This window comes from Mustela erminea, chromosome 18, assembly GCF_009829155.1.
Source record: "Mustela erminea isolate mMusErm1 chromosome 18, mMusErm1.Pri, whole genome shotgun sequence".
Taxonomy (NCBI): domain Eukaryota; kingdom Metazoa; phylum Chordata; class Mammalia; order Carnivora; family Mustelidae; genus Mustela; species Mustela erminea.
This window is the reverse complement of record NC_045631.1, coordinates 61,690,723-61,718,572: the sequence shown is the minus strand read 5'-3', so window position 1 is coordinate 61,718,572 and position 27,850 is coordinate 61,690,723. Positions and strand designations below refer to the sequence as shown.

At 61.5% G+C, this 27,850-nt stretch overlaps 4 protein-coding genes across 20 annotated transcripts in view; 1 reads left to right on the top strand and 3 right to left on the bottom strand.

Moving 5' to 3' along the window:
• Positions 1-27,850, top strand: part of B3GNTL1 (UDP-GlcNAc:betaGal beta-1,3-N-acetylglucosaminyltransferase like 1) — a 110,912-nt gene that overhangs the window by 57,842 nt on the left and 25,220 nt on the right. For 7 of the 16 annotated variants that reach the window (XM_032319695.1, XM_032319691.1, XM_032319697.1 and 4 more), the window contains 5 exons: positions 4,475-4,570; positions 8,123-8,247; positions 13,690-14,359; positions 15,847-15,949; positions 22,244-27,518. In XM_032319695.1, the coding sequence (XP_032175586.1) occupies positions 4,475-4,570; positions 8,123-8,247; positions 13,690-14,359; positions 15,847-15,927 (972 nt within the window). In that variant the 3' untranslated portion in view covers positions 15,928-15,949; positions 22,244-27,518. Of the gene's footprint in view, positions 1-4,474; positions 4,571-8,122; positions 8,248-13,689; positions 14,360-14,782; positions 14,930-15,147; positions 15,692-15,846; positions 15,950-16,761; positions 16,821-18,856; positions 19,510-22,243; positions 27,519-27,850 lie in introns of those variants that run through there. The other 9 variants (XM_032319699.1, XM_032319696.1, XM_032319690.1 and 6 more) reach the window with 8 other exon arrangements.
• On the bottom strand, positions 116-12,060 carry LOC116577045. Its single transcript, XM_032319706.1, has 4 exons — positions 11,286-12,060; positions 4,073-4,374; positions 3,725-3,979; positions 116-2,759 (listed from the first exon to the last, which is right to left on the bottom strand). Exons 1-4 carry the CDS (start codon positions 11,378-11,380, stop codon positions 2,647-2,649), a joined length of 765 nt encoding a protein of 254 aa, XP_032175597.1. The 5' UTR covers positions 11,381-12,060; the 3' UTR covers positions 116-2,646.
• LOC116577042 lies at positions 15,907-18,659 on the bottom strand. The gene is made up of 2 exons (XM_032319702.1): positions 16,117-18,659; positions 15,907-15,990 (listed from the first exon to the last, which is right to left on the bottom strand). Exon 1 carries the CDS (start codon positions 17,247-17,249, stop codon positions 16,284-16,286), a length of 966 nt encoding a protein of 321 aa, XP_032175593.1. The 5' UTR covers positions 17,250-18,659; the 3' UTR covers positions 15,907-15,990; positions 16,117-16,283.
• The window catches only part of TBCD (tubulin folding cofactor D), a 156,375-nt gene continuing 148,123 nt past the window's right edge, over positions 19,599-27,850 (bottom strand). Inside the window, exons 35-39 of one of the 2 annotated variants that reach the window (XM_032319684.1) lie at positions 24,426-24,515; positions 24,074-24,161; positions 23,251-23,360; positions 21,496-21,580; positions 19,599-19,782 (exon numbers count right to left, since the gene is read on the bottom strand). In XM_032319684.1, coding sequence (XP_032175575.1) covers positions 19,768-19,782; positions 21,496-21,580; positions 23,251-23,360; positions 24,074-24,161; positions 24,426-24,515 — 388 coding nt within the window. In that variant the 3' untranslated portion in view covers positions 19,599-19,767. Of the gene's footprint in view, positions 19,783-20,137; positions 21,581-23,250; positions 23,361-24,073; positions 24,162-24,425; positions 24,516-27,850 lie in introns of those variants that run through there. The other variant, XM_032319683.1, reaches the window with a different exon arrangement.

The following is a 27,850-nucleotide window of genomic DNA, read 5'->3' as shown; positions in this document are numbered from 1 at the left end:
AGCCTCAGGGCCATGAGGAGGGTGTGGCGTGCCCAGTGAGACAGGTGTGTGTCTACCGCTTAGCAGTCTGAAGTGACGAATGCCGTGGGACCCAGCGTTTGTGGGATGTGGCCGGCCGGCGCAGAAAGAACCTTGGGACAGCAGAGCCGTCTTCTAGGAGCTCCTGTTCTGCACCCGACGTACCCACCCCCGCTCCCCGCCACGTGCTCCGTCTGCACAGAGACCACACGCCCTGGGCTGCCCGCGGGCCCATCCGCAGGCGCGTGGAAAAGCACGCGTGGTTGACGGAGCGCAGGACAGCAGAGAGGAGGAGGGTGGGCGTGAGCACCCCGAGTGCACAGCCCCTAGGAAATGCCGGCCGCCACTTGTGACGGAAAGTGAACCGGCGGTTGCCTGTGTTGGGGATGGGGGGCGGCCCAGGCGCGAGGAAACTTGCAGGGGTGGCCAGCTCAGAACCAGGAGTGGTGTGTGGCTCGGGCGTGCACACGTGGGTGAGTTTCTCCAGCTGTGTATACACGTGTGTAGCTTGCTGCATCCTTCAGTGAAACTACACAAGTCCCATAACCAAGGGGAGATGCCTGTGGGCAGCCGGATGCACGCTCAGGAGCTTGGGGGCAGTTAGGGGTCTGGGGGTGGCCACGGAGCAGCGCTCTCAGCACCCCCACACTGGAGATGAAGCGTGTGCCTGTCACGGCGGCATGTCTGTGTCCCCCACGTTCAACAGCAGAGTTGGGGGACCTTCGGGAGGCAATCAGGTTAGAGGAGGCCATGGGGTGAGGCCCCTGTGATGGGACCAGTGGCCTTGTCAGAAGTGACGGCAGAGCTTGCGGAAGAAGGTGGCTCCCGGCAGCAGCAGCTCTCGGGGCTCCGACACCGGCCTCCAGAGCTGTGTGTCTGCCGGACCAGCCCCGTGTGTGGTGCCCACCGCAGCCCGAGTCCAGGGAGACAGTGCGGATGAGCAGGAGGGGCAACGGTGCTGGGAGTGGTCACTGGCCTTCCTTGGCGCCCCCGGTCCCCGCTCACCGCCTGCTGGGCCCTTTCCCCCACACGCCCCACACAGCATCAAATTAAAACAAGATTCATCCACAGTCTAAAAGCTCTGGAACTGTCGTCGGGTGAATTTCTGAGAGGCTGTTGAACCCTCAGGCCCCATCCTGCCGGCCTCCCAACCTCCGGGCTCCCGCAGGCTGCAGGGCAGTCTGCGGTGCCGGAAACGGTGCTTGGGACGGGGCCCATGTGCCCAGCCTCAGCCCCGCTCTGGCTCATTTCTTCTCAAGTTTCCAAAGACAAAACTCCACGAGGGGGTATCTCCTGACCCCGTGGCCGCTGTTGTCCACACGGAGAGATGCGGGGCTTCCGAAGGGAGCAGGGGACCGCAGGCGGATCCCTCCCCCCTGGCCCGTCTCCACGTTGGCAGAGCAGTAGAAGCCCTCGGGGCTCGGTGTGCGTGTGTGCGAGCCCCTCTGTGTCTCGGAGTTTGTCTCGTAAACAGATGCCTGGAAAAAACACTTACGGGTGAGAACACTTAGTTGCCCCCAGGTTAACACAGCTGTTAGTAAAATAAAACCGGTTGTTTTCCTCTTTTCGGGGTACAGCTCTGAGGCCTGCCGCACGTGCAGATTCGTGGACCCACCCAGCCTGGCTCGTTCTGTGTAAAATGGTGATGTGTGCTTCAGGGCTCTGCACGCCCCTCGTCCCCGGGAAAATGCAAGTTATGAGACGGTCAGACAGGCCACGGATGCTTCCCACGAAGAGGAAGCCCAGTGATGGTGGTGGACCCTGCGTTCCCACGAACTGCTAACAGCCGTCCACGTGGGGTGGACATGTGTGGGCTGGAGTGAGGGGTCTCAGAGCCAGGGAGGCTCCAGGCAAGCACAGGTGATGCTGTCCTCCCCGAGCGTCACGGAAGCCAGCTCAGGCGGCGGAGGGAGCTGCCGCGGAGAGCGGGTGTCTGCTCTGTGGCCTGTGGGAGGAGGTGGGCCTGTCCTCACAGGACCGTGGAAACCCCGTCCAGGTACAGTCGACGCTCGGACAGCGTGAGGTTTCAGGGAGCCGACTCTGCAGGAAAATCCATGCGTGACTTCTGACTCCCCAAAAACTTAACTGCTAATAGCCGTCTGTTGGCCAGAAGCTTCATAGCGTAACGACAGTAAGGCATGTATTAGGTCTGTTCCTCCAGTTAAATAAGCCAGAAAAAAGAAAACGTTACTAAGAAATCATAAGGAAAATGCGTTTACAGCACTGTCTTGTATTGATTTTTGAAAATTCCGGTGTACACAGACCCGTGCAGTTCACACCTATGTTGTGCGACACAGCGGCGCTCCGAGAACTTGGGGAAAGGCTTCCTGGCCGCGGCGGGGGAGCTGGTTCCCCGGGGCCCCAGGCTGCGGCGTAATTCCCACCGGCTTCCAGGCCGCACCACGAGGGAGAGACTGCCTGAGATTCTGGATTCTGGATCCAGCCCGGGACTGAGGTTCTGGCCTGTTCATGCCGTGCCTTTGACCTGCCGCTGGCCTGAGTCCAGATTTTATCCCTTAGAAGTGCCTGCGAGTCCTGGGCCCCACTCTCCGCCGGCACAACACATGACGCCTTCCAGCCACCGTTTGTTTTCATCAGGAGGACGGAGCTGCCTCCACCGGCTGGGTCTCAAGGGGCCGGCACAGCCCAGGCTGCGGGCCTGGCTCCCAAGGACGGCGCGACCCTGCTTGGCGGCGGGGGGCGACCGCTGCGGGCACAGCCACTGCCCAGTTTATCATTTTCTGCAATGACAGACAGCTGGGATTATGTTAGGACTTAGGTTTATTTTGTATATTAATTGGAAAATATTGACATCTTAATATTTACTCTTTTGGCCCATGAAAATGGGACATCCTTCCTTTATTTAGGTCTTTAATTTGTTTCGAAGATGTTTCATGGGGCGCCTGGGTGGCTCAGTGGGTTAAAGCCTCTCCCTTCGGCTCAGGTCATGATCGCAGGGTCCTGGGATCGAGTCCCGCATCGGGCTCTCTGCTCAGCGGGGAGCCTGCTTCCCTCTCTCTCTCTGCCTGCCTCTCCGTCTACTTGTGATCTCTGTCTGTCAAAGAAATAAATAAATAATATTTTTAAAAAATATGTTTCATGATTTTCAGTGTAAAGTCTTACTACGTTTATTTCTGAGTATCTTTTTCATGCTGTTGTGAATCAAAGTGTTTTCTTAATCTTGTTTTTGGGCTGTTCATTACGAGTGTATAGAAATACAGTTGAGTTTTGTATGTGAGTCTCATGTCCAGGACCTTTGCTGAACTCACTTGTCAGTTCAAGGGTGTGCGTGTGTGTTCGTATGCCTTTGGGTTTTACACTTACAGGATTGTGTCGGCTGCAAGTTGAGACCATTTCACTAATTCATTCCCAAAGTATTAGAAAATGCCTTTTATTTTTCTCATTTCCTAAGTGTTTTGCCTAGAACTTGTAGCACAGTGTCCACGAGACGTGAGAGCACGTATCGTCTTATCGCTGATCTTTGGGGAAGAGTGTTTAGTGTTTCAGCATTTTCGTAGGCATCAGTGGTGGGGCTTTGCAGATGCCCTTTGACAGGTCACGAGGGCCCCGTCTAGTCCCAGGTGGATGAGTTCTGTCATGAAAAGGCACTGACTTTTGTCAAAAGCTTTTTCTGCATCTGTCGAGATGGTCATGTGGTTTCACCCTTTGTCTACAAATATGGCGTGTCTTTGTGTGTCGAACCAACCTTGCCGTCCTGGGGTAAACTCCACGGGGTCGTGCTGTAGAACCCTTTTTCTGCAACAGCGGACTCCATTCACTCTCTCTTTGTCGAGGAATTTTGCAGCTGTATTCCTAGGGGTCCTGCCGCAGTTCTGTGGTGTTTCTGACGGGCTTTGGATCCGGGCAGAGCTGGTCGCACAGAGTTGAGTCAGGAAGAGCTCCCCGCCGCCTGCGTGTGTGCAAGACTGCGACGGGGGTGTCAGTTCGTGCAGCGTGAGGCAGAGCTCGCTGACCCTCCGGACCTTTGCGTTTTTTGTGGGACGTCATGGGCGTAGTGTTTCTGTTGGCGGTGCTCCCCGGCCTCTCGTGGGTCTGGCCGTAGCTTCTGCTGCTGCTTCAGTCAGTTCTCGAGGTTCGTGTCTTTGGAGGGTCCCATCCGTTTCGTCGGAACATGGCAGTTCTTTCTTGCCACAACTGAAAGCAACATGTTTACTTTTGCCTCCATGTGAAACTTCACCGTCCGTCAAAAGCAGGGGGGTCTCCTCCCCGAACACAGCCAGCGAGCGCTCCCCCAGGGTCAGGATCAGGACCTGGTGGAGCCGCTGGTTCTTGGGGCCCCTCTTCTGCCATCCCCCACATGGAGGGTCTGGCTGTAAAGTCCTTGAACGTCTCTTCCTACAGAGAAGAGCAAATTCTTTTGTCACTTTCTGAATTACATTTTGTGGGAAATAAATTGTATGTTGTTTGTGACGAGCTGTTACTTTCTGGTATTTAGGTTTTTACGTCCCATGGCCCGACTGTGATCATGCCGACCTGGTTCTGCTCCCGAGCATGGTTTTTCCACGTGGGCCCATTTGATGAAGGCGGGCAGGTAAGTCCCTCCTCGGGTCCCTCCTCGGGTCAGGGGAGGTGCCGTCACCGCCGGGGTGTCAGCCCCCAGCCCTCCCCATGCGTGGGCACTGTGCTTCCTCCGGGACCAGGGGCTTCAGAAACATCTCTGTAAAGGCTGGTCCAGCCCTCCTGCAGCTGGCTGGGCCGAGCTTCCCCGAGAGAGTCCGGGGCCCTGGCACCCGCTGGGGATTCCTGTGTGAGGCTGCAGGCGCCCATGCCCAGGCCTCCTCATCCTGGTGTAAAGCTTTCAGCCATGCTGCCTCGGGTGACTGCAGGACAGGGACAGGTGGCCCTGGGCATTCTGTCCAGACCAGGCTGGGCTCTTCCCTAAAGCCTCTCCTACCTGTGGGGCCCCACCCGCATCGCTCAGCCCACACTGAGCTCTCGCATGGGCCCCAGAAACGAGACCCGACCTCTCTCCTGGGCTCCCTTGGCCCCACCCCACTCCCCACAATCGGTCTTACAGTTGATGCTCCTATACCCAATTAAAAAGCTAAGTTTAGGGTCCGTTTGTTTATTTTCCCTTAAATGAGGCTTTGAGAACGTGAGGTCTGGTCTCCACAGTGGGAGGAGGTAGAGTGGGCTTGTGAAGGGCTCATCAGGCCTTTGCTGTTGGACTGGGATGAGGCCCCATATCCACCACCCCCACCAGCCGCTGGGCTGGGGGCAGGAGGGAGCCTGGACGCACAGAGGCAGCAGAGGGTCTGGGCCACAGGGTTCTGGAGACCCCGGGCTGGGAGGCAGGGGCAGCGACTCAGGCCTTGGAACCTTGGCCACTGTGCTGCTGTGAGCCCCTTCTGCCATGTGTCTGCTTCCCTCCTGTCGGCATCAGGGCCGGCCCCGTGGACCCTCAGCTCAGGGCCAAGTCTAGCCCCATCCTGACCTCACCCAGCCTCCCTCCTTGCCTGTCATTTTGGAGGGAGAGGCGTCCACTGCCCCCCCATGCTGCACCAACTCCCTCACAGCTGCCCAGACTCAGCCTCCAGGAGGAGAGCTGTTCTCACACATCTACCAGCCAGAGCCCCCGGGGGACCAGCCAGCAGCATCTGCCGTGGGTCGGGAATCGGGCCTGCCCCAGGCCGGTCTCCCTGCCGTGCAGGCTGCCCCCAGCAGCACCTCCCATTCCTAGGGCTGGCCTGAGCAGATGGTGTGCCACCATCCCACCGTGCTCCTCCTGGCCCTGGCCTGGCCGCCCCTCGCAGGCCCGTGGGTCCGTACTGTCTCACCCCCTGCTGGCATGGGAGACCAGGTCGTGTTGTCACGGATGTGTGCGGACTCATGGTCTTAGGGTGTTGGACACTATCCCTGTGCTCCTGATTCTCCGCCAAATCCATACAATGGAGAGAACTTGTGCGCATGTGGTACAACCCTGCCCCAGGGCCCCCAGTCCCAGGGGCTTCAGCTCCACCAGGGGCAGCAGACCCCACGGCGGGAGAGATGGCACAGCTAAGTTCTCCCTGAGTGCGACAGCAGCCTGGTGGAGGGAAGAGCCAGCAGGTCTCCCCGCTTCTGGCAGGTGCTACGGAAGCCACTGTTTTTGTTGGACCACGAATCCATGCTTTCGTGTTCTTCTGTAGAAAATAGCCCAGAAACTGTCATTAGGAGACGTTCCCTGGGAAACCTTGATCTAAAGATCTGACACAGCCTAACTCGCAGCCCTGAGCAGTCTCAGAATTCAAAGTATGTCAGGACTTTCAGCTCAAAGTAATTCTTCCTGGAAAAGAAGCCCCTGGGGGCAAAGAAAGCCCAGGCATCCGGTTGTATGGGGGCTCAGTGACCAGAGATCAGGGATCAGGGACCAGAGATTAGGACCAGGGACCAGGAACCTAGAGACTAGGAACCAGCAATCAGAGTTACGGGACTATGGATCAGGGACCAGAGATCATATTTCAGGTACTAGGGATCAGAAGTCAGAGACCAGGTATCAGAGACTGGGGGTTGGGAGGAAGGGGTCAGGGGCCAGGACTAGATCTGTGGTGGGGCTGGGGCAAGTGGGGGGTCTGGGGCGTAAGGAGGCAGATCACAGATGGCAGCAGAGCCCACCACCAAGAGAAATGTTTCCACGGTTCTTTGATGCCATCCCCAGAGAAACCGGTCAAGCCGAAGTTGTTCAGAGAACTGGACATTGGGGACTGACCCTCAGGTGCTTCTCCTTGGGCCAGTGAAGAGCCAGGGTCTACCCAGGGCTAAAGCCCAGGGTCTCCTCTGGAGAGAAGGGCACTCCAGGTGCTGAATGACGGAGCAGGGGACCCGGGTGTGGTCCGGTGACTCTGCGAGTGTGCTGGGGCCGGGGGCACGGAGACGGTGGTGAGCAGGAATGGGCGAGGTGGACGGCTCTTTAATCAGGAAAGGCACGAGCAGAGGCGGCTGGTGGGGGCCGGGAGTCTGAGGTTTGGAGGTGGGGACAGACGTGGCCCGGAACCGCGTCCAGCTGCGCTAAGCAGCCTCGGCAAGCAGCCTCGGCGCCAGGCTCGGGAATCTGAATGCCCCCAGGAGGCCCTTACGCCAAGAGAAAAGTAACAGAAGGGTTCTTGCTGGTTCCGAGCTGGCCCTGGGAGAGCCGGCTGGCCTGCGTGGGAAGGCCTGGAGAAGGCTCGTCACTGCCCAGGGGACTGGAGGCCCAGAGAGGCCACGCGGCAGAGGCTCTTCCCATGCGCTTTTTCTGTCCGGCGGGAAGAGCTGAGGGGAGGCCGCCTGCCCTCCCCTCCCCGCGCGCCCCAGAGGCCCTGCAGTGGCGTTTCCCAGGTGACTGAGGTGCTGAAGGACTGGCCGTTTATTTTACGACGTGTCCAAATCCGTCGCCCACTTCCCGGTGGCCGGTGGTGGCGCTGTCGGGGGTCGGTGTCTCTGTCCGGTACCGGCTCGGGGAGGCTTCCTCCCGGCGCAGTCTCTGCGTTCTGGGATCTTCTCCCTTCCACTCGCCTGCCCCTCCCGCGTTCTGTCCTGTGGACTTCGCGACCGTGAGGCCACGGCTTCCATCCTGGGTCGGTCTGCTTCGTCCCTGCCCTGTGGTGCCGCTTGGGACGCCAGCCTGTGCCTGGAGCCACGTCTCCTGGTGACGTCAGTGACGAGGCCCCCGCACTGCCGGCTCCGCTCGAGGTCACACCCCTAGTGCCACGCTGTGGACAGCCAGGGAGGTGGGCAAGAGCCAGACCCCTCCGCACCTCGACGTCCGCTGCGGGATCCAGGAGAGCCCAGGGAGCAGACCCGGCGTCTGGCATCCAGCTTCCGTGGTCGAGGCTGAGCACGGCCGCCCACCGGGCTAGTGGGAGGCTGGAGGCTGCGGTCTCACGAGCCAGGGAAACCCCCAAGAAAGCTCTCGGGCCCGCAGAGAGAGACCCCATCAGTGGGGAGGGCTGGTCCTCGGGCTGCCGGGCACACGCGACGGCGACACCAGTGCCTCCCGCCTTGACGTGAGCCCCACGTGCTCGGCGGCCGGGCCGCAAGGAACGCACACGGGGGAAGCGTCGGCCACGGGTGCGTCTTCTGTCAAAAACCCAGCGATGGATGGCGCGTCTTTTGTGCCCTGCAGGGTGTGCCTGAGGACCTGCTGTTCTTCTACGACCACCTCAGGAAGGGCGGCGGGGTCGTCCGCGTGGACCAGAGCCTCCTCCTCTACCGCTACCTCCCAGATGCCGCCACCCACTCTGTCCTCGAGTATGTGGGTCCCGGGGCTCCAGGCATGGTGTGGGGGCCGCGGAGGGCATGGGCTGCCGACGCTGGTCCCCGGGGTCAGGTCTCTCGCACAAGGCGGGAAATCTGGCGCAGAGCCGGGCCAGGCGTGCAGAGCCTTCGTGGGGGGCGGGGGCTCCCAGGACAGAGGCTGCAGGTCTGTCTGCTTTTCTGTGGCGAGAGAACCCACACGGAGGGGACGGAAGCCCCAAAGTGTGCCAGGCACGCGGCTGACTTGCTTACTGCTGGCTCCGTGTGCCCTCTCTGCCCCCACTGAGGGGGCCTGTCGCTCCCTCTGGCCCTCCCCTGCCGGCCCACGTGTCCCCAGGGGCTGGTGTGCACTTGGGGCGCGCTGCTAGGGTGGCGGGTGTGCAACACGGAAGAAGGGTGTTGTGTCTTCGGTTTGAGCTGTGTGTGCGTCACGTGTTCGTCACCGTGAGAAACGTGTCCTCTCGGTGCCTTGCTCTTGGGACACTGCTTGCTTCTGGGGATGGGGGCGAGGGGTGCCCATTCATCTTTCGTAGGTGGGGTTGGCTGTGCTTCCTTGGAGGGCGTGACCCCTGGCTTCCCCGTGGGGCAGCTCCGTCTGGGGGGCTCTGACGTCCACCTCCACTGTTGTGTGCAGCGCCGTCTCGGGGTCCCGGGTTGCTTCAGGAGGTCCTTGGGCATTCACACATGTGTTGAAATTCAGTTTGATTTTGGTTATTTACTGTTAAGTCCGCACTTCTCCACGGTAGCTTTACTGGACCTCCGTTCTTTGGGTTTGCTGTCACACAGCTGACTCCGTGCAAGTGTGATCTGCACCATGGGGTAGAGGTCACGTCACAGGAGGACGGAGCAGACCCTGATGTGTGCTGTGTGTCTCATCAGTCTCCAAACCCATGAACACAACCAGACAGAAGTAGGCAAATTACACATTACCTCCACAGTTCCAGTTGGAGGTTTTTGGGTCCATCTCAGTGACTGAGAGAAGCACGGAGTCCTGCAAGGTGCAGAGGGCTCGAATTAGCCCCTCAGCCCGACCGGCATTTATAGAACGTGACACTCAGCTGTAGAACACGTTCCTTTAAGGTACATGACCGACAGCTCCGGATCCATTTCAAATGATTAAAATCACACAAGGTGTGTTTTATAACCTCATAGAATTAAATTAGAAGTCATTCACACATCTTAAAAAATCCAAAATATTTGAAAATTAAGCAACCAAGGGAAAAAATCAGAAAAGAAATCAGGAAAAATAATTCAATTTGATGAAATTAAAATGGTATGTCAAAATTTGTGGAATTCACTAAAGCACACAATCTATACACTTGCAACGAACAACTGAAAAAAAAAACACAATTAGAAACCTGTATTATGGGGGCCCCTGGGTGGCTCAGTGCGTTAAGCCTCTGCTTTCAGCTCAGGTCATGATCCCAGGGTCCTGGGATCGAGCCCCGCATCGGGCTCTCTGCTCAGCGGGGAGCCTGCTTCCCTTTCTCTTTCTGCCTCTCTGCCTGCTTGTGATCTCTGTCAAATAAATAAAATCTTAAAAAAAAAAAAAAAGGAAAAAGAAAGAAACATGTATTATGGCAGCCAAAAAAAAAAATTGTGAGTAAACATGAGAAAGCGTATATGTCCTCTGGAAAGTACAAGCAAATGCAGAAGGAAATTAAACAAAACCCATAACAGGGACAGAGGGACGTCCCTTTCATGGGTTGGAAGATTTGATGACTTTGATGTTAGTTCTGCCCAGACCGAGCTGTGGATTGAACTTCTTTGCAGAAATTGATACCTGATTCTAAAATTCACATGCAAAATTAAAGGACCCAGAATGGCCTCAACAACCTCGAAAAGAATAAACTTTGGGGACTCACAGGGCCCAGGAAACCGCCACAGCATCAGGAGAGACCATGGAATGGAGAATCCAGAAATACGTTGAAAATTAGACAATAGCATTGATTTTCAACAATGTCTCCAAAGGCATTTAATGGAAAAAGAAGGTATTTTCAACAAGCGGAACCACCAGATACTCACATGGGCAAAGAAGAAGGAAAGAGCAGGAGTCTCGCGCCGTACAGAACACACTGCTCCGGTGGGGTCTCGGATGTAAGCCTAGAAACAGCCGGAACCGGAAGTTTCTAGAGGGACGCAGGCAGCACCTTCACAATTCCAGGATCAGCAAAAACAGCGAGGACATGAGAATCACGAACCATTTACAAAGTCATGAAGCTTTACCAAAATTAAAACATTGGTTCCTAAAAAGACACCATTGGAACATGCGTGGCAGACGAGGGGGAACGTTGAGTCTGTGTCTGAGGGAGAAGCGAGCGGAGGTGCGGGAGGAACCCCAGCAGCAGCGACGTCACACCTCCCAGGTACGGACACCTACCAGGAGGCGAAAGGTAACATCCGCCGATTCCCGTGGTGGCGAGGGTGTGGGTCTAGCCGGAGGGCCGCACGCCGGTCTCAGCGGAACACCGTCTGGAGAGCGCACTCGTTTATTAACGGAATGGATATCCTGTGACCTAGCAATTCCACGTCTAGGGGCTTAACGTAAAACACGTGGAAACCTCGTTCAACGCTGTTAGCCTTGCCAAGAAGCGGCAACCACCCAGATGTCCATCCAGAAGCGCGTGGAGGTCGTGGGGGACGGCGCTCAGCCTTGAGGAGAGGAAGCCGCTGCTGCTGCCAGAACGGGGATTCGCGTCGCGGCAGACGCTCACTGCGGCAGGCCTGGGGCGTGCGTACTGTGGGATTCCGCTTACAGGAAGCCCTCCGGCAGTCAGGCCCGGTCTCTGCTGTTCCTCATGACAGCCAGTCCGTACAGGGATTCCCGCTGGTGCACCTGATGGAACTCAGAACGGGTGCTTGGGGTAGTGATGAGAACAGGGAGAAATTAGACCCAGGAGATGTGGGACCTTGGGGATCTCCTGCGGGGCGTGAGGCGTGGCACCTCGGGGACCTCCTCTGTCACCATCGCGAATGTTCTGGTCTGTGTGTTCTCACGGTAGGTTCCCTGGAGACAAACTGAGGGACCTCACCGTAGGACTTGGAGGGGACTCTGCTGGGGCAGGAGCCTGTGTGTCCCGGAAGCACCAGGCCAGCCGCACCTGGCTTTGTCCGCACGAGTCGCCATCTTGTTCGCAGATCAGCCTCTCTCCTGTTGAGAGCCTGCTTGCTTTTTCTGCAGCGTGAAGCTCTGCCACCCACAACACGAAAGAGGTGATCTCATGTAGTTTCTGTATTGGATTAAAATCTTTGCACCGTGAGTGGCAAAACCTCACGGGGTAATAACGAGCTTTAATTACAGCCTCAGGCTTGTTGAGAATCAAGTTTCTTCCAACTCGCTGCCCAGGCGGCCTCCGGTGAAGGCGCTCCCGGTTGTTCCTTCTTCCCTTCTACACCGAGCGCGGTCGGCACGTCCCCCGCTCCGGGGGCCTCCCGACCCCGAGGCCTGACCCTCCCGCGCCCGCCGCCTCTCCCAGCCCCGCCGCCGAGTCCCGCGTCGTCCGTGTCATTTGTCGTCACACCCGGTTCCCGAGACGTCGCCGTGGTCAGGGCTCCCCGAACAACACGCACCACCGGGTTAAAGGCTTGTTTGTGTCCGTGGTGGCGTCCTGCCTCCGTCCCGGAAAACCGCTGTTCTGTGCGGCCTCTCGGCCGTCCTGCCTGGGGCGGAGTCCCCCCTCCCCGGGGCCAGGTGCAGGGGTGCTGTCGGAGAGGCTGGTCTGTGGGTTTGGGGAAGCCGCTCTGCTCGCCACAGCCCCTGCGGGGGACATGGCAGCCCCACGGCGAGGAAGGACAGATAGAAGGAGCGGGGCAGCTTGGGCAGCGAGTTGGAAGAAACTTGATTCTCAACAAGCCTGAGGCTGTAATTAAAGCTCGTTATTACCCCGCGAGGTTTTGCCACTCACGGTGCAAAGATTTTAATCCAATACAGAAACCACACGAGCTGGTGAGACTGCGGATTCCTCCCGGGCGAGTGAGAACCGACCAGCACCGGGAAAGACCGCCCTCCGGGGCGGGAAGGCTCCGTGGCCGTCCCTCTGCTGCGTGGGCACACGGTCACCGGCGTCTCCGGACCGGGCCCCGCACCGGAGCAGGGACTGTTGGAAGGGACGGGACAGGTCCCTGTGCTGACAGAACGTCACGGGGATGGGGGGCGGGGGGAGCCGCTGCCGAGAGCCGCATGTGGCCCCGTGTCCCCCTCAGCTGGCGGGGACCCGGGGCCGGAGCCCCACAGCGCTTGCTGACACCGTCCCGGAAGGGCGGAAGCGTTAGAAGTGACTTCACCCGCAGCTCCCCGTCCCTTCCTCGGCCTCAGGCCTCCTCACGAGCAGGACTCGCCCGTGGTCACGGGTCCTTTGTCCTTCAACTACTTCCACGCCCTGGATGTGGCCGTGCGGGTGGCGAGCGGCATGGGCCGGTCGGTCCGGAGCTTGTGCGGGGCCGGGACCGGGGAGCCTCAGCGTAGCCTCGGTGCCGCCGTCAGAACGTCTGCCGGCCCCTTGCCCGGCGCCCGCGTCCAGGACCCCGTGTGCCCTGCCAGGCCCCAGCCCCCGCCCCAGAGGAACGGTTCCCTGAGGTGCCTGGGAACGGCCACAGGTCACTGGCTTGGGTGCCGCCGAGCCACGGAACGGTGCCCCCGGGAGGCCACGTCTGCACGATGGCGTCCGCCCTGCGTGCTGAGGCGTCTCTGGGAGACACAGCGGGGTCGGGCCGCTGCCCCCGGAGAAGTTCCACCTTCCTCCAGCTTGTCGTAGGATTCGTTTCTCTGAGACACAGCACAAGCGGGCAGGGGCAGAGGGAAGACCAGGCCTGAAGCAGAGGCCCCACAGGGTCCATCGCGGGACCCTGAGATCATGACCGGAGCGGAAACCAAGAGTCGCAGCCCCAACAGACCCAGCCACCCAGGCGCCCGGACCCTCCACATTCTTAAATGATGCTTTCCTGCCCGCGACCCAGGCCCCTTCGGTGCGCGCGACCGCGCTGAACAGGAACAGCGGAGCGCGCCGGCCGCTGTGGGGCACAGAGACACAGCGCAGGGGCCGGGCCTCCACGTCGCTCGGAGGCCCACGGAGGGGGTCCCATGGAGGGGCTCCCCGCCCGGGGAGGACCAGCCGGCGGTCCGGCCGGCTTCGGCACGAGACGGCTCAGCCGAGCTCACTGGACGCTGGGGCGGCTGCCTCCCCATCGGGCTCCCCGCGGTCTGTGCCTGGTGTCTCTCACGGCCTGAGTCCGTGGACGTGATAAGGGCACATCCTCGGGTCCACAAGGGGCGGGGGGGGTGCAGCGCGACCCTGCTTGGTTCACTCGTTCACTCACCCAGCCGGCGCCTCATGAGCTCTGGAGAGAAGGGGCCCCGCAGGGCTGGGTCGGGGGGGAGGTCTGCGAGCGGCTCGGGGCCCCGGCGCGTCTGCTTCACCCGCCCTGTTTCCCCGCCAGGACCACCATCTGGACCCACCGTGTCCGCTTCCTGGAAGAACGGGTCCTGCCGCGCTGGGCAGCTTTCACCATCTGGAACGCGGGCAGGCAGGGCCGCCGGCTCTACCGCAGCCTGACGGCTGAGGCACGACGCAAGGTGGGCCGCCAACCCCGACCTCCTCACCCCCGCCCAGCAGCTCCGTCCCCGTGGCCCCCCCCGCCCCGTCTCCCGTCCGAGGCTGGTGTCCTCTGCGCCCCCCAGGTGGTTGCCTTCTGTGACGTGGACGAGAACAAGATCAGGAAAGGCTTCTACTGCCACGAGGACTCTCAGGTGTGTGGGCCCCGCGCCCCGGGAAGGACGGCCTCCTCCCACATGGGCTGTCCTCACCACCCCAGCTCCGACCCGGGGTATGTGGAGCAGCCGTTGCCCAGAGCCTTCCTCCTTGGGGAAGACCACCAGGCCCAGCAGCAGTGGCCTCACTGCTGGGGATCTCCGAACCCAGAATGGCCTGTGTCCCTGCCTAGTCTAGGTGCCCTGTCCGCGTGCAGGTCCAGCATGGCAGGGCGTCCTGTGGGACCGGCATGGACCCCAGCCCACAAGACCTCTTGTTCTCAGGAAAGGCCTAAGCCTCGTGTTCCAATCCTGCATTTCCGAGCTGCCCGGCCCCCCTTCGTCATCTGTGTGAAGCTGGTAAGTGCTAACTGCTGCCACAGGGGGGCTCAGGCGATGACCATGTGGCTGCCCAGGCCCCCAGTTGTGGGATCACGGACGTCTGACATGCAGCCAGATGTTCGTGTCCTTGGTTTGGGCCACCTGTGTTGAGCTGTGGGCTATTAGGGGAGGTGGCCATCGCCGCTCTGGGGAGGCCGCCCAGGGTGCCAGAAGAGGCTGCCACGGTGCCCTCACAAAACGGGCTGCATTTCTGGAAAAGCAGCATTTTGGGGGGAACTTGCTAAGTGCCAGACTCGAGGCCCATTCCAGGGGCTCCTCAGAGGCTCCGGCCGAGACGAGGGTCTGTGGCAGGTAGAAGCGTGGCTGAGAAGCACCTCTGACCGAGCACCGTGGTCCCGTCTCCAGGGCCGTCCTGAGGCTTTACCTCCCTTGAGGTCACAGGTGCAGGGGACGGGCTGCTCTCGGCCCCCCTGGGGACCGCGGTCTCCTTGCCCAAGTCGGGCCCATGTGGCTGGGTGACCGCATTCACTCACTCCCGAGTACATCCCGTCGTCCGCGGGCCCTGGTCATTTCCGGCCTGGCAACAAGGTAGGCGGAGCTGTGACATTCCTGTGAGGGCGGAGCAGATGGTCAGGGTCCCCGAAGGTGCCCTTTGTGCACGCACCTTCCTGAGGCCAGACCAGGGCTCAGTCGGGAGGTGCCCTCGGCCCTAGCCTTGCTGATTTCTGGCTGTGCACACTCCGGTCCATCCATCCTCCGTTGGAGTGGCAAGTGCTTTCTCCCACGTGAGACTTGCCTTTTTACAGATTCTTCCAGGAAAAGCTATTTCCTTTTGAACAATTTATTTGAGAGAAAGCGTGCACAAGTAGGCAGAGAGGCAGGCAGAGGGAGAAGCAGACGCCCCAGTCCGGCCGGGCGCCCAACGTGGGAACCGGGATCATGACCTGAGTGTGTCCCTGTGCAGCCTTCTCCGTGTGGCGTGTCCCCATGTGGCCCATGGAGAGTGTCCCCATATGGTCGTTCCTGTGCCCTGCGTCCCCGTGCTCTCCCCTGTGCAGGGGCGGAGCCAAGGGAGGGGCAGGAAAGCATCCGTTGAGCTCTCAAGTCCTGGTTCAGGCCCCTCGGAAGCCGGAGTGTCCCGGGAGCCCTGGACAAGGCACAGAGGAAGCCCGTGTGCCCCAGAAATGGGGGAAGGAGCCCTGCCGGCCCTTTCCTGCCCTTGGTCCCCGTGTCCGCTGCCTTCTGCCGCGAGGGACCCAAGTTCGAGCTGGGAGGTGTGTAGGCCTCAGGGGACGGCCCCCCACCTCCTTCCCACTGGTGACCAGCAGGACACCGTGGTCAACTTTTCACGACGTCCCCACCCCTCTCCGCTTAACAGTTCATTGTGGCCCACCTGGGGTAGCCACAGGCAACTCTGCCCCGGGCCCCCTTGGGAGAGCCCCTAGGGGTCCCAGGGCAGGCTGGGAGAGGCCCGGACCAAGCCAGACATGCTGTCCCTCCCACAGGACCTCACTGGGGGTGCGTTTGAGGACAACCTGAGGTCGCTGCACCTGCGGGAAGGCCAGGACTTCCTGCACTTCAGCTGACGGGCCCCGGCAGCCACTCCAGGTACGTGGGATTGGGGGCACGAGGGCAGGTGGCCCACGACCCTGAGGGGAACAGGCAAGGCAGGGCTGGCACCAAATGCGCGACGGACGCTCCTCTGTGGGAGGCTGGCCCTTCCCTGCAGGCGTGTGTGTGAGCGTGTTCGGAACAAGGACGTGGTCTACACGCACCAAGTGGCAGAGTCGAGAGCCCACAGCCCGAGGGACGCGTCCCTGACCGTGTGAGTGGTGAGAGGCTCCCCTGCCCCCGGGGGCACTGACAGACGTCCGTGCGGCGAGGGCGAGGACAGCTGCTGGGTGCTCTGTGCTCTGGTCCCTCCCTGGTGGATGTTTGCGTGTCAACCTGGGGCAAACCCGGGCACGGTTCCTGGGTCTGACTTGGTCCCATGTGTGGACATACGGGGCGCCAACCGAGAGCAGACGCTGTGTGCTGGGAGCTCGCGGGGCAGGCCTGTGAGGATGTCCCACGAGGATGGCAGAGACTCAAAGACCTGGAGGGGGCTGAGGGGGCCAGGGCCGGCCTCGAGGTTGGTCAGGGCCACGGCTGGCTTCGTCTGGCAGGTCCTCAGTTGCCGGAGGCGTGAGTCAGGAAAGCTGGCAGTGAGCGGCGTCCTGGCCGTCTCGGGCTGCTGGCTGCAGGGGTCACTGCCTGGTTTCCTGACTGGCCGCTGTGGGCAGGGGTCACGTTTGTGGGCCACAGTGCTGGCAGCTTGCGTCTCCCAGGCCTGGGAATCCCACTGCTCAACCCGCCAAGGGCAAACACCATCAGCCGGGAGTGACTGTGGGTGACTGTGGGCTCCCCTTTGCCTGACCCAGGACCCAAGCAACAAGGCCACGGGTATGCTGTGCCCTGAGTGACCCGTGCCAGACCCAGGGGTGTCCCTGCCGGCAGGAGCCCCGGGTGAGGGCTCGCACCAGCAGGCAAGGCTCCCGAGTGGGCTCGTGGTGGGGCGCGTGGGCATCGGAATGAGAAGCAGGGTCTGCGCACAAGCGTGAGGCGCAGGGGGAGCTGCTCCGAGCAGGAGAACCAGGCGTCCCGCTCGGTGCTCGGCTCTTCTAGAGACACGTTTGTGTTGACGCTGAACACCCCTGGCCCCTCTTGTCCACTTCCAGACCCTGCCCATGTCATGTACTTGCCGCTTGCTCACTGTCCCCAGCGCGCGGAAGTGCCCGCGGGGACAGCCCCCCCGCCCACCCTTCCTTCCCCAGAGCAAGGGCTCCGAGTGGGGCGAATGCGCTCCCACAGATCCGCAGCATCTGGAGGTAGTTTGCTCCGCGAGTGGGAAGGGGGTTGCGCCTGGCATCGGGGTTGTTGCCAAGGACTGATTCAGCCCAGGGCGCCTGAGCAGTCGGTGAGTGTCCGACTCTTGGCTTCAGCTCTGGCCGTGACCTCTGGGTGGGGAGATCAAGCCCCATGTCGGGCTCTGCCTGGAGTCTAACCCCTCCCCCTCCAAAGAACCCCGGAATTGCTCAGCCCCAAGGCTCAGCCCCTAGCTGTGCGTTCGAGGCTTGTGTCACCTGGAGGTGAGGGTTTCCTCGCGTCCACGGCTCTGCCCAGCGGCCGCCCCTCTCCCTTGCTCCGTGCCAGGCCCTGTGGTTGGGGGGTGGGCAGGGCGGTAGCCGCGCGGGTCTGCAGGCTCCGGTATCTGGGGACGAGCCCCCACGAGACCTCTGCACACACTGGGCCGATTCTTTCTGAGGCCTCTTTTCTGGGTAGTTTCTTCAGCTTGTGTCTAGTTGGTGGTTCACACCTATCCAGGGAGCTTTGCCCTGGTAATTCTCCTCTGGGTAGTTTCTAACTCTTTCAAAAACAAATGTTCTGTGGCTGATATTACCAACATCGCAGTTTTGGGGTCTGGCTAGTGATTCCCCATTTGTCTATTTTGTGACATTTCTGGAACAGGAGTTTGGGTTCTTTCCAGCCTCTCCGTACAGATGAACCCGCACTCTTCCGGGGAGAGTCTGTCGGCCGCTTCTGCCCTCTGTCTGGGGGCACAGCTGGCGGGGCGGGGGGGGGCACGTGATCGTATGTTCCAGGTCAGCTTGAAGAACTGCCCCCCTCCCTCCAAGGGAACCTCCGGGAGACTCCGCTCCCCACCCAGCTGCAGGGGGAGGTGGTGACGGGATGCTGTCCCCTCGCTGGGGTCATCTCTGCTACCGGTGCGGGCGCAGCTTCCCAGGGTCCCAGCTGCACGTGGGCCTTACGTCCTAACCCCCATGCTGCCCCAAGACGAGAGCTCCCCACGCGCCTCAGTTCAGCACACGCAGGCGCTCGGGATCACGGGGAGGCTCGATTCCGTCTAGAGCGTGGCCGTGTGTGTCCTAGGCACCCTGGCTTCTTGCCGCTCCTCAGACTCACCAAGCTTGTCCCTTTCTGGGGCCACAAGGTGCTCTTCTGGGTCTGGGCCAGCCTGCTGCACAGCCCCGCACGGCGGTGCCCCACGCTGCGTGTCGCCCGGGCACCGGGTGTGCTCACAGGACGGTCCGCGTCTGCTCCTGGCCACACTCTGGCTACTTCTGCAGCCGAGATCCAGACGCCGCGGGTCCTGTCTCCCCACCCATCATCCTCTGGGGCCCAGCATGGGACCTCCGCCGGCCGCGGGGTCTGGCTGGTCTTCCATCTAAAATGGAGACCTCGGGCCGCCTAGGTGGCTCAGTGGGTTAAAGCCTCTGCCTTCAGCTCAGGTCATGATCTCAGGGTCCTGGGATCGAGCCCCGCCTCCGGCTCTCCGCTCGACAGGGAGCCTGCTTCCCCCTCTCTCTCTGCCTGCTTGTGATCTCGGTCTGTCAAATGGGTAAATAAAATCTTTAAAAAAAGAAAATGAAATGGAGACCTCCCTCCTCGTTTCTGGGAGGGAAGCATGTTTTAAGGCTTCAATCCACAAAGTAACACCAGATTTTCTCCTGCAGGGGGTGTGATCAGGTGCAGCCAGGGAAGGTAAACACTCCCCCAAGTCAGCGACTGAGCCCGGCGGGAAAACTGCTCCCCACGACGAAAGCAGCATCCACGCCCACCTCAACCTACCAGGTCCCTCGGCCCCATTGCCACACACGCCCACGAGGGCAGCTCCTTCGCTGGCCCAGACACAGTCCACCCTCGGTTCGTGGCCCCGAGCACGGCACAGCCCTCGCCTCGGACGCTGAATTCTCTCACCACCCGCGACACCGCATCCAAGCTTCGACCCGGGAGACAGCAGAAAAGGCGCGGCCATGCGGGCCCTGAGGTGGTGAACTTCTGTGCAGCCTCGCTAGCCTTCAGGTTAGGTCCACTCTGGGCAGCTGGAAAGAGGCTTTTTTTTTTTTTTTTTTTTTTTTTTTTGGAAAATAATCAGCTGTGGAACCTCCCGCGTGTCCCCAGGGCAGCCGCACCAGGCAAGAACAGCCGCCCGGCGGGGGTCCGCCACGGCAGGTGCCGGTGCAGCCACTCCCCACCTTGCCGTCGGGTCCCCACCACGAGCGGCTCCTGTGAGGTCTCAGGCAGGATTCTTTGGTTGCACAAAACTGGGAGGGGTTGGGACCCCGTGTGACACCCACATGCGCTGGGCACGGCAGGGGGCGTGGGGGGCAGAGGAGGGGAGGCAGCGCCGGGGCTTCCCCTGGCCCCCCTGGGCCTGGTCGCCGGCCCCCATCGGTGTCAGACAAAGACACGAGACTGCTCAGGACATGGTTTTATAGACGGGCTTCCCGCAGACGTGAAGCCAAAAGCACCGACACCCCAGGACCCGCATGAGGAAAAGCCATCGTCGTGGTGATGAACCCCAGGTCCCTCGGCGCCACTTCCGGTCATCGGGCTCCTTCTCCCTGCTGGCCGGTCGGGGGGCCTCAGCGGGGGCCAGGCTGTGGGGGACACAGCACAGGGTCAGGCCGTCAGTGGCGATCCCTCACCCAGGTCCCACGGCCAACGACCAGTGTAGCAGCCGGGAGTCCCCGGGACTCGGTCCCCACCTTCACGCACCCATGTGTCGGGGCTTCCTGACGGCAGCGGGCACCGCGCATTCGCTTGGAGAGCCACAGCCGCCCACGGGCCCGACGGGCGGGCACAGCCACCGCCCAGAAGGAACAGCCTGACTGCGAGCGCCCAGAGGAGGAAGAGACTTAAGAGCGGACACGGGGAGGGGAGAGGCCACTGGGAGAACCAGAGGCAGAATAAACCCGCCTGAGTCCACGCGCAGACGAGACGCGTGAGGTCAGACCGGAGCACACGTTAAACGCTCCAGGAACTCAGGTGAGATCCAGACAGACCAGACCTGGTCGCGGCCTGTAAGTGTCCCACTTAAACGGAAGAAAACAGGAAAAGGGTCAGCGACAAAAGAAATCCCGAGCGGCTGTGCTCCCAGGGGATGGAGCAGATGTGAGGGCGCGGCTCCTTCTTACAAAGAGCATCTCTAGGTGGCGGTCAGGACATCAGGACGGTGGCCCAGACCGAAGCCCACAGGCACCCCGGACCACTGCCTGCAACGCCGTACAACCCCGAGAAGACGGGCGGGGGCGGCTGCAGCTTCTCCGCCTCTCGGAGAACGGAGCCCCCGCCCCCGACGTGGAGATGGACGGACGCGGACTCTGCCCGGAGCCGAGGCCCAGCGCCCAGCGGAGCGCACGATGCTGGACGTGGGTGTGAGCTGGCAGGGGGGGCGAGAGTCTGGGGTGCCTCCTCGGGGGACCCTCCAGGAGCCCACGGTTCACCGGTCCTGAAGCTGGGGTCTGCCCGGACAACCGCAGTTGGCCCCGCCTCCTGCCAGCAGGACGCCAGGCTCACAGCCGGGGGTCCTCTGTCCAAGTGCACCCAACCCCCGTGCCCGGAGGGGGACAGTGCAGGGCGCCCCGGGCCGGGCCATGACGAAGCTCTGGAGGCTGCAGCAGTGCCCGCGCCCCTGCCGGACGAACACGGACCCCCCACCCCCAGAGCTGGACCGCGCTCATGTCTGGATGGACGTTCTCACTCAGGGAAAGCTCGAAAGCAGTCGCAGACGAGACGCACGGCCAGGGGGATACGGCCAGCAAGGCAGGACCAGGAACCAGCTCCGGGTCTGGCCGTCCCAGCACGTGCCGCTGTGTGAGCGCCTGTGGGACCCACAGCCCGGGTCCACCCCACTCCCTCGCGAACACGCCTGACAACCCCGCAGGACCCGGACGGTCAGCTTGGGGCCCTGCCATCTCCGAAATCCACAGCCGCTGATGCCATGGAAGATGGACACCTCAAGGGGCAGCCCCAGATACTCCAGGGGTGACAGAGTCCCCAGAGAGGACAAGTGTCCAGGGAGGCAGTGATGGTGGAAACCAGACAGCGGCACCAAGGACCTCGTGCGAGAGGCGTGAGCTTGAGGACTGGCAGCACAGAACGGCCACCCACCAGGCAGATGGCCGGTCCTGATACGCGCCTAGTGGGGACAAGGCACGCAGGAGCCTGCAACGAGGAGCCAGCAAAGCACGAGGGGCAGGCGGGGGGGAAACACGCCAGTCCATAAATCTGACCGGTCCAGAGTCGAGCTCAGGACGGAGGCTCAGGAGCCACACTCAGATCTCAACATGGGAAGGGCCCCTGGGTCTCACCTTGGGGACCAGTTGAGGTCTGGGCACGCCGAGGAGGTCACACAGGCGGTTCCGCTGGCCTCTAACGAGTGGGAGCTCCGCGTCCCTGGGGAAGAACAGGCAAGAGCAGCTTCAGCGGCGGGGACGGTCGGCTCGCGGGAGGCCTGTCACAAGCTACGGACGCGGGGTGCGCAGAACCCCAGCATCTCAGCCGGGGAGACCAGGGCAGACGGCACCAGGCAAGCCCCTGCTCCTGGCACCCTTCTGGGGAAACCAGGGAGGCGCGGCCCCAGACTGGCCAGAAATGCTGACACTCAGAAAGATGGGGTAGGTGGGTTTTCAGAGTTTTACTTGACTTTGAAAGCTTTGTATCACTTTCATTAAAAGCAGAGATTCTCTTTTTTAGAATCAAAAAACGAACTGTAAATTCCTCTGGAGTTTCCTTCAGCAGAAAGGGCCCAGGCTGTGCAGGGAGAGCCCCGTGCGCCCCACAGGGAGAGGGCAGCAGGCTGCAGCCGTGATCTGTGCCACAGGGTCCCTGTGTGTTCATGCCGTGGACCGCGTGGGGGGCACCGTGCAGGGAGAACCATGGCTCCCTCCACAGGCGCTGAAGCGGGCGGGTCCTGGGGGACAGGACCCCAGCTGCTCGGGCACCCACGTCTTCCGGAGTGTTCAAAGACGTTCACTCAATTCCCTCATCCCCGAGGTCAGTGTCTCCCTGAGAATCTCGAGGAAGCCCCAAAACCAAGGGCCCTTTTCTGTCCTTTAGCCCCCGCGGGGGAGACGCCCATCAACACATCCGTGTGTCCGCGCCTGCCGACGTAAGTGCAGACCCCGACCGAGCCCAGGCCCCAGCAGCACAAGGCCCTCCTGGGGCCACCGCTGGACCGCTCCATGGTGGGTAAGGAGGGGAGGGGCCGCCTTGCAGGGGTGCACACGGGAGCGAGCACGGTCCTAGACTGTGGCGGGTCCCCCCACGTGCTGCTGGGACTTGGTAGCCGGCGTGCCCCACTGAACCTGCACCCCTGGGCTGTATTCTCCTGCTCTCCACGCTGCCCCCGTGCCCTCCAGCCCCGCCCCCACGCCCCACACGTCCTCACCCCTGCCACCCCAGTGCATCGGGTCAGAGAGCCGACACCCCGCAGGACACTGCACCAGAGACAGGTCCGGGGCCCAGCTCTGCGCTGAGGGACCCAGGAGAAGCCAGTGGCCCCGGGGGCCCCAGAAAGAAGCGGCTCTCGGGGACACCTACTCCGCCATTTCGGAGGTTTGAACACATCGCTAGGGCTTTCCCACACGGCCGAGCAAAGGCCCACAGGCCCCCTCAGGAGAGGCACCCGCGTCAGGCCCTCCACACCCTCCTGCCCCCTTGGAGGCCCCGGCCAGCCCGCGAGCGCGAACCCAGTGGGCACGCCACCCCGTGCTGCTCCCTTCTCGGCATTCCCGACACGACCCCGTCAGCACCGAAAGCCCGCGAGGCAACTGCTCAGCGAGAGCAGCCCCCAGAGAGACAGACTGTTAGTGCTCAGAACGGCCCGCCTTGGCGCTCAGAGCGCCTTCCCACAGCAGGAGGCGCCCCCTCCCCTCCCTGTGTCCAGGGGGCCGGCCCAGTCCCTCAGGTGTCAGTGGGGACCTGCAGGCAGACACACAGGCATCAAGGGCTGGGACCCTTGCACTTCCTGTCCCTCAGGGACAGACAAGGAGGTTGTGGATGGCCCCGTTCACGGAGAAGCCGCCCCTTCCCGGCAGGACGCTGGGAAGGGGCCTTGCACTCACCAGGCCGTGGTGCCCAGCACAGTCATGACCTCATCAAGGACATCCTCAGCCACGATGTCACTGTAGGTGAGCAGCATCTCGTACACCTGGCTAGCCGTGGTCTTCCGGATCTGCGCGGGACAGAATGTGTCACCAGGAGGGAAAGGCCCATCAGAACCCAAGCAGAGTGACAGGACCCTGCCCGGGAAGCAGGGACATGGGGTTGGGCACGATCCCGGGTCCGAACGGAACCTAACACCATACAGGTTATTAGAAGTGAGGAGGTGACCTGGGATCCTGCCTCAGGAGACCCTGGCCACAGCTGGGTAGGGCTGTGGGGCAGGCCACCCCGTTTCCCCTGCTGCCCCATGGCAGCCTCCCCTTCAGAGAGAAGCCAGGCCACCTTGCTCTGACCGAAATGCTTCGTGGAAAACCTGCCCCTCGCCAGGGAAACGGCCTTACCTGCTTCCTTCCCCAGCTGCCCACTGAAAACACCGCTCAAGGGGCCAATGGTCTCAGGCCCACCCCAGGGTAACTCCTCAGCAGGCTGGGCAGCCTGAGAACCTGCATTTCTGATGGGGGTGCTGCTGCAGCCGGGTCCAGGGACCCCATTTGGAGAACCAATGGGTTCGGTATAAATGTCACTTGTACCTTTTAGGAAGATGGCTCATTTGGATTATTTGAAGAGTGTGTTTTTAGCCAGTGGAAAATGGAATTGGCAGGATACCTGACCTCTGCGGGGGGTGTCCAAACGAGGGTGCTGGTCAGGTGAGGGCCCCCACGCAAACCCGGCAGGGGTCAGGGCCCCAGGCGCCACCCCGGGAGCAGCCGCGAGCACACTCACCACAGGGAACGGGTGGCAGAGAAGCAGGCAGAGCTGCAGGAGGGCCTTCTTCCTCACACCGCCCGGGAACTGCACCATCCCACAGAACCTGCGAGGCGACAGGCTTCAGCGTCCACGGCAACAACGGGGCCGGCCGAACTGGGTCCGCTTCTGGAAAACCTGCCTCATGGGAGGACTCCCCGAAGCAAGGCCCAGCCCCCCCGGGAGGCCGTCCGCACCGCTCCCTGCGACGGACCCAGAACGTTCCCCACGGACGTCAGGGCTCCAGCCCCAGACACTGAGGTTGACTCTCAGCCCCTCCCGCCTGCCTGGCCCTTCGTTTTACGGCCACAGCGAGCATCCTGGCACTTACACGGCGACGCTCGACCGCAGTTTCTGCACGTCCTTGGACTTCCTGACCTCCTCCTTACAAAGCGCGAGCAGCTTCACACCGAAGGGGTGGCTAGAGGGAAAGCACAGGACGCAGGAGACGAGCTTTCTGGGAGCACGAGCCGCCCGGAAACGCTGCGCCGTCGAGGGACTGAGCAGAGGGCCATGTCCCCCGGGGTGCCACACAGCTACATGAACTGGCTCCTTTGCCCGGGCCTGCCCCGGGCACACGCCTCCCCAACAGGAGGGGACCCAGAGAAGCCGTCCCCGGCAGGTGCCAAAGAGTGCGGGCTCAGCCCGGGAGCAAAGGACGACCGACGTGGAACCGGGCCCAGCTCCCGGGCCCAAGAGGAACGCAGAGTGGCCGGAGCACAGACGCATAGCCTCGTCCACTCTGCACAGCTGAGGACAACCTGGGGCCAGGCCGGCAAGGGTCCCTACAACACAGACCTGCTCCTCCTCCCCCGGCGCCGCTGCCAGAGCCCCACCACCCCTGCGCCCTCTTCCCTGTCCCCAGGGAAGGCAGCTCTCGGTCTCTCTTCACCAGCCGGTCCCCCGCCCGCCGCCTCCACATCCTGGTCACCCAGAGCCATCAGCTGCACCTCCAGCCCCCTCCCCTCTGCAGGCTTCTCCCACAGCTCACGGAAACACTTGTGAGGACCAAGTGACCACCGTGTCCCCCACCTACGTGACCACGTGGCTCACAGCACCGACGACCCTGTTTGACCTCTTCCAGCTCCTCCCACTTCCCGGTGGCTCTGCTGCCCCCTCCGCTCCCTGTCCTCCTAACAACGGGCCACCCCCAGCTCCACTGGGGCCGTTCTTGGTCTACGCTGGCCCCGCTGCTGACCTCATGGGCTCATACACCACCCACCCTCTGAGGGCTTTCCACCGGGTTCCAGGCTCGAAGATCCACCTCCTGTGGAGCGAATGAGCATCATGGACCCAACATTAATGCCATAGACTGAATGAGCCCCCAGATTCGCATGGTGAAGCCCGGATCCCCCTCGTGAAGGTACTACCAGTAGGGCCTCAGAGGCAATAGGCCATGAGCCTGAGTCCCCACGATGGCATGAGTGCCATCACGAGAAGAGACACGGAGATGACTTTCCGCCCGTCTGGTGCCCTGGCCCCAGCCCTGGCCCTCCTGCCTTCGGAACTGTGCGGACTGTTTCTGCCGTGTAAGCTGCTCTGTGGTGCTTCTCTCGGAACCTGAGCTGGAGAGCATCTGGCCCACCCCTGGAGCACCGGCCTCCAACCCCGGAGACAACCCCGCCCTCCTGGCTGCAGTCTGTTCCCCCACACCCACCTCCGGGCCTCTAGCAGGTCTGCCGGCTCCCTGCACCGAGAACCCACACACCCAGTCTCTGCTGCCACTTCTCCCTGCCGGGACCCCGAGGCCCTTCTCCAGGCAGCGGGTGGAAGGCCCGCTGCCTCCACTCCCAGAGCTGAGGCTGCCCCTGGAGGTGCCTCAGAACGAGGGTGTACCGACGGCCGGAGGGCCCGAGCGTGCTGTCCCTAGCCCGCAGCCGCAACAAGACCCGAAACCTGGTCCCGATAAACACAAGCACCCGCCAGACTGGGAAGATCGCCCAGGGGGAGAGAGCACCCCCGGCAGGCAGTCCAGAGACCCGCAGGCGGACGTGGGCCGGGAGGCTCCAGACGGGTCCCACCTGCCCGCCGTGCCTGGGAAGGGTGAACGAAGGCCCCACAGCCAAGCTCCTCCGCCGCCTCAGGTCAGCCGCATGCCCGGCTTCTCAGGTGCGGCGTCCAGACAACGGACAAGCAGACATATGAGAAAGCCCACCCTGTGGGCTGCAGAAACCAGACACCCACGTGAGCACGGAGACCAGACACGCGGGAAGACCGCAGCGCTGGATCCCGGAGGGCGGAAGGCCAGCGGGCTGCAAGACCAAATAAAAAGCTGCATTTGGAAGCACACAAAAACTGAAACTGAGAACCCCACCCGTGAGTCTGGCTGGGGGTCAGGACTGCGCTAGGAGAGGTTGGCAGGCAGAGGCCCTGGGAAAACCTGGAATGCAGCACAGCCTCAGGGCAGGGCCATGGTCGGGGGGAGGGGGGTGGCAAGAATTTTCTAGAACAAATGAAAATAAAGCCACATCTTCAAGTTTAACGAATTCCTGGTCAAATAGTGGAGTATATAATTGACAGCTAGACCTGTCTGAGTGGTAGAAATGTTGAGATTTCCCAAAGAGAAAATCTTCAAAAGAGGAGAAAATCCAGACTGTACAAGACTCCAGACTTACAGGCAACGTCTCAAAAGGAACAGAAGCCAGAAAAAGAAAGATGTTTAGGTCCCAAAATACAACGTCTGCCTACAATTCTACACCCTCTGAAGGTAACCTGCAAACAAGACCGGAAAGCGCTCGCTGGCAGCGGACGTCACTGGCCGAACCTCAGAAGGACATGTCTGAGCCAGAGAAGCAGGACCCAGCCTCACACGGGAGCCCGGGCGGTGGGCCAGGAAGCAGACAGCAAACACGTGGACGACGTAAGCACTAACGGCACAAAGCTACAGTGTGCGAACACAGACACGTGACACAACCCAGATGGCGAGCTCACACGAATGGAACACGTTAACACCCTTGGTTTTGCCCAGGAAGAGGGCAAAACACAGAAAATTATGCTCTGACAGGGTGGCCACCGAAAGAACAGGAAGGGCTGGAAAGTTCTGCTGGAATGAGAAACACTCTTTCACTGATCAGACAGGAGGGCAGGAGGAAGGGGCTGCACAGCAGGGCCGGCGGGAGGCGCACGCAGACGCAGGTCTCAGATGACCGCATCGGTTACATGTCGGAGGCGGTCAGACTGGGCTTCACCGGCTCGTCAGAGATGCAGCAGGACAGCAGCGCGGGAAAACACCCGGGGCCGAGAACAGAGCGGGGCCAGAGGGGTACAAGTTCAAAGTCCCAAGAAGCTGCTGCAGCCGGGCCAGCACACGAGCAAACAGTAGCGATGAAGTGGGTCGTGGGACACCGAGACTCAGCCTTGACCCCGCACGGACCAAAGCAGGGAGTGACAAAGCTACAGAGAAATAAAGCTGTTTGTGGCCGCACACTGTGTCCTGTCGTCTTATTTTGAAATTTTCAAACCAGGAAAATACCTGTTCGGGTCTCCACACAACGTTTAGCAAGCCAAGTGACACCATGCCACACGGGCGTTGGCGTGTCCTGAGTGCAGGCGCTGTCCTGACCCCAGAGAATCAGGGACACGGCAGCAACGTAACAGGCACCAGACACACTAAAAACCCACCGAAATTCACAGGACAGCAGGCTGCCAAGGACAGTGATTACGGAGGCACAGGAGGCAGAGGAGATGAGCACGGAGCGACCCCGGTGTGGCAGGGCCACAGAGTGGCACATGCAGAGTGGCAACGGGGAGCGCCAC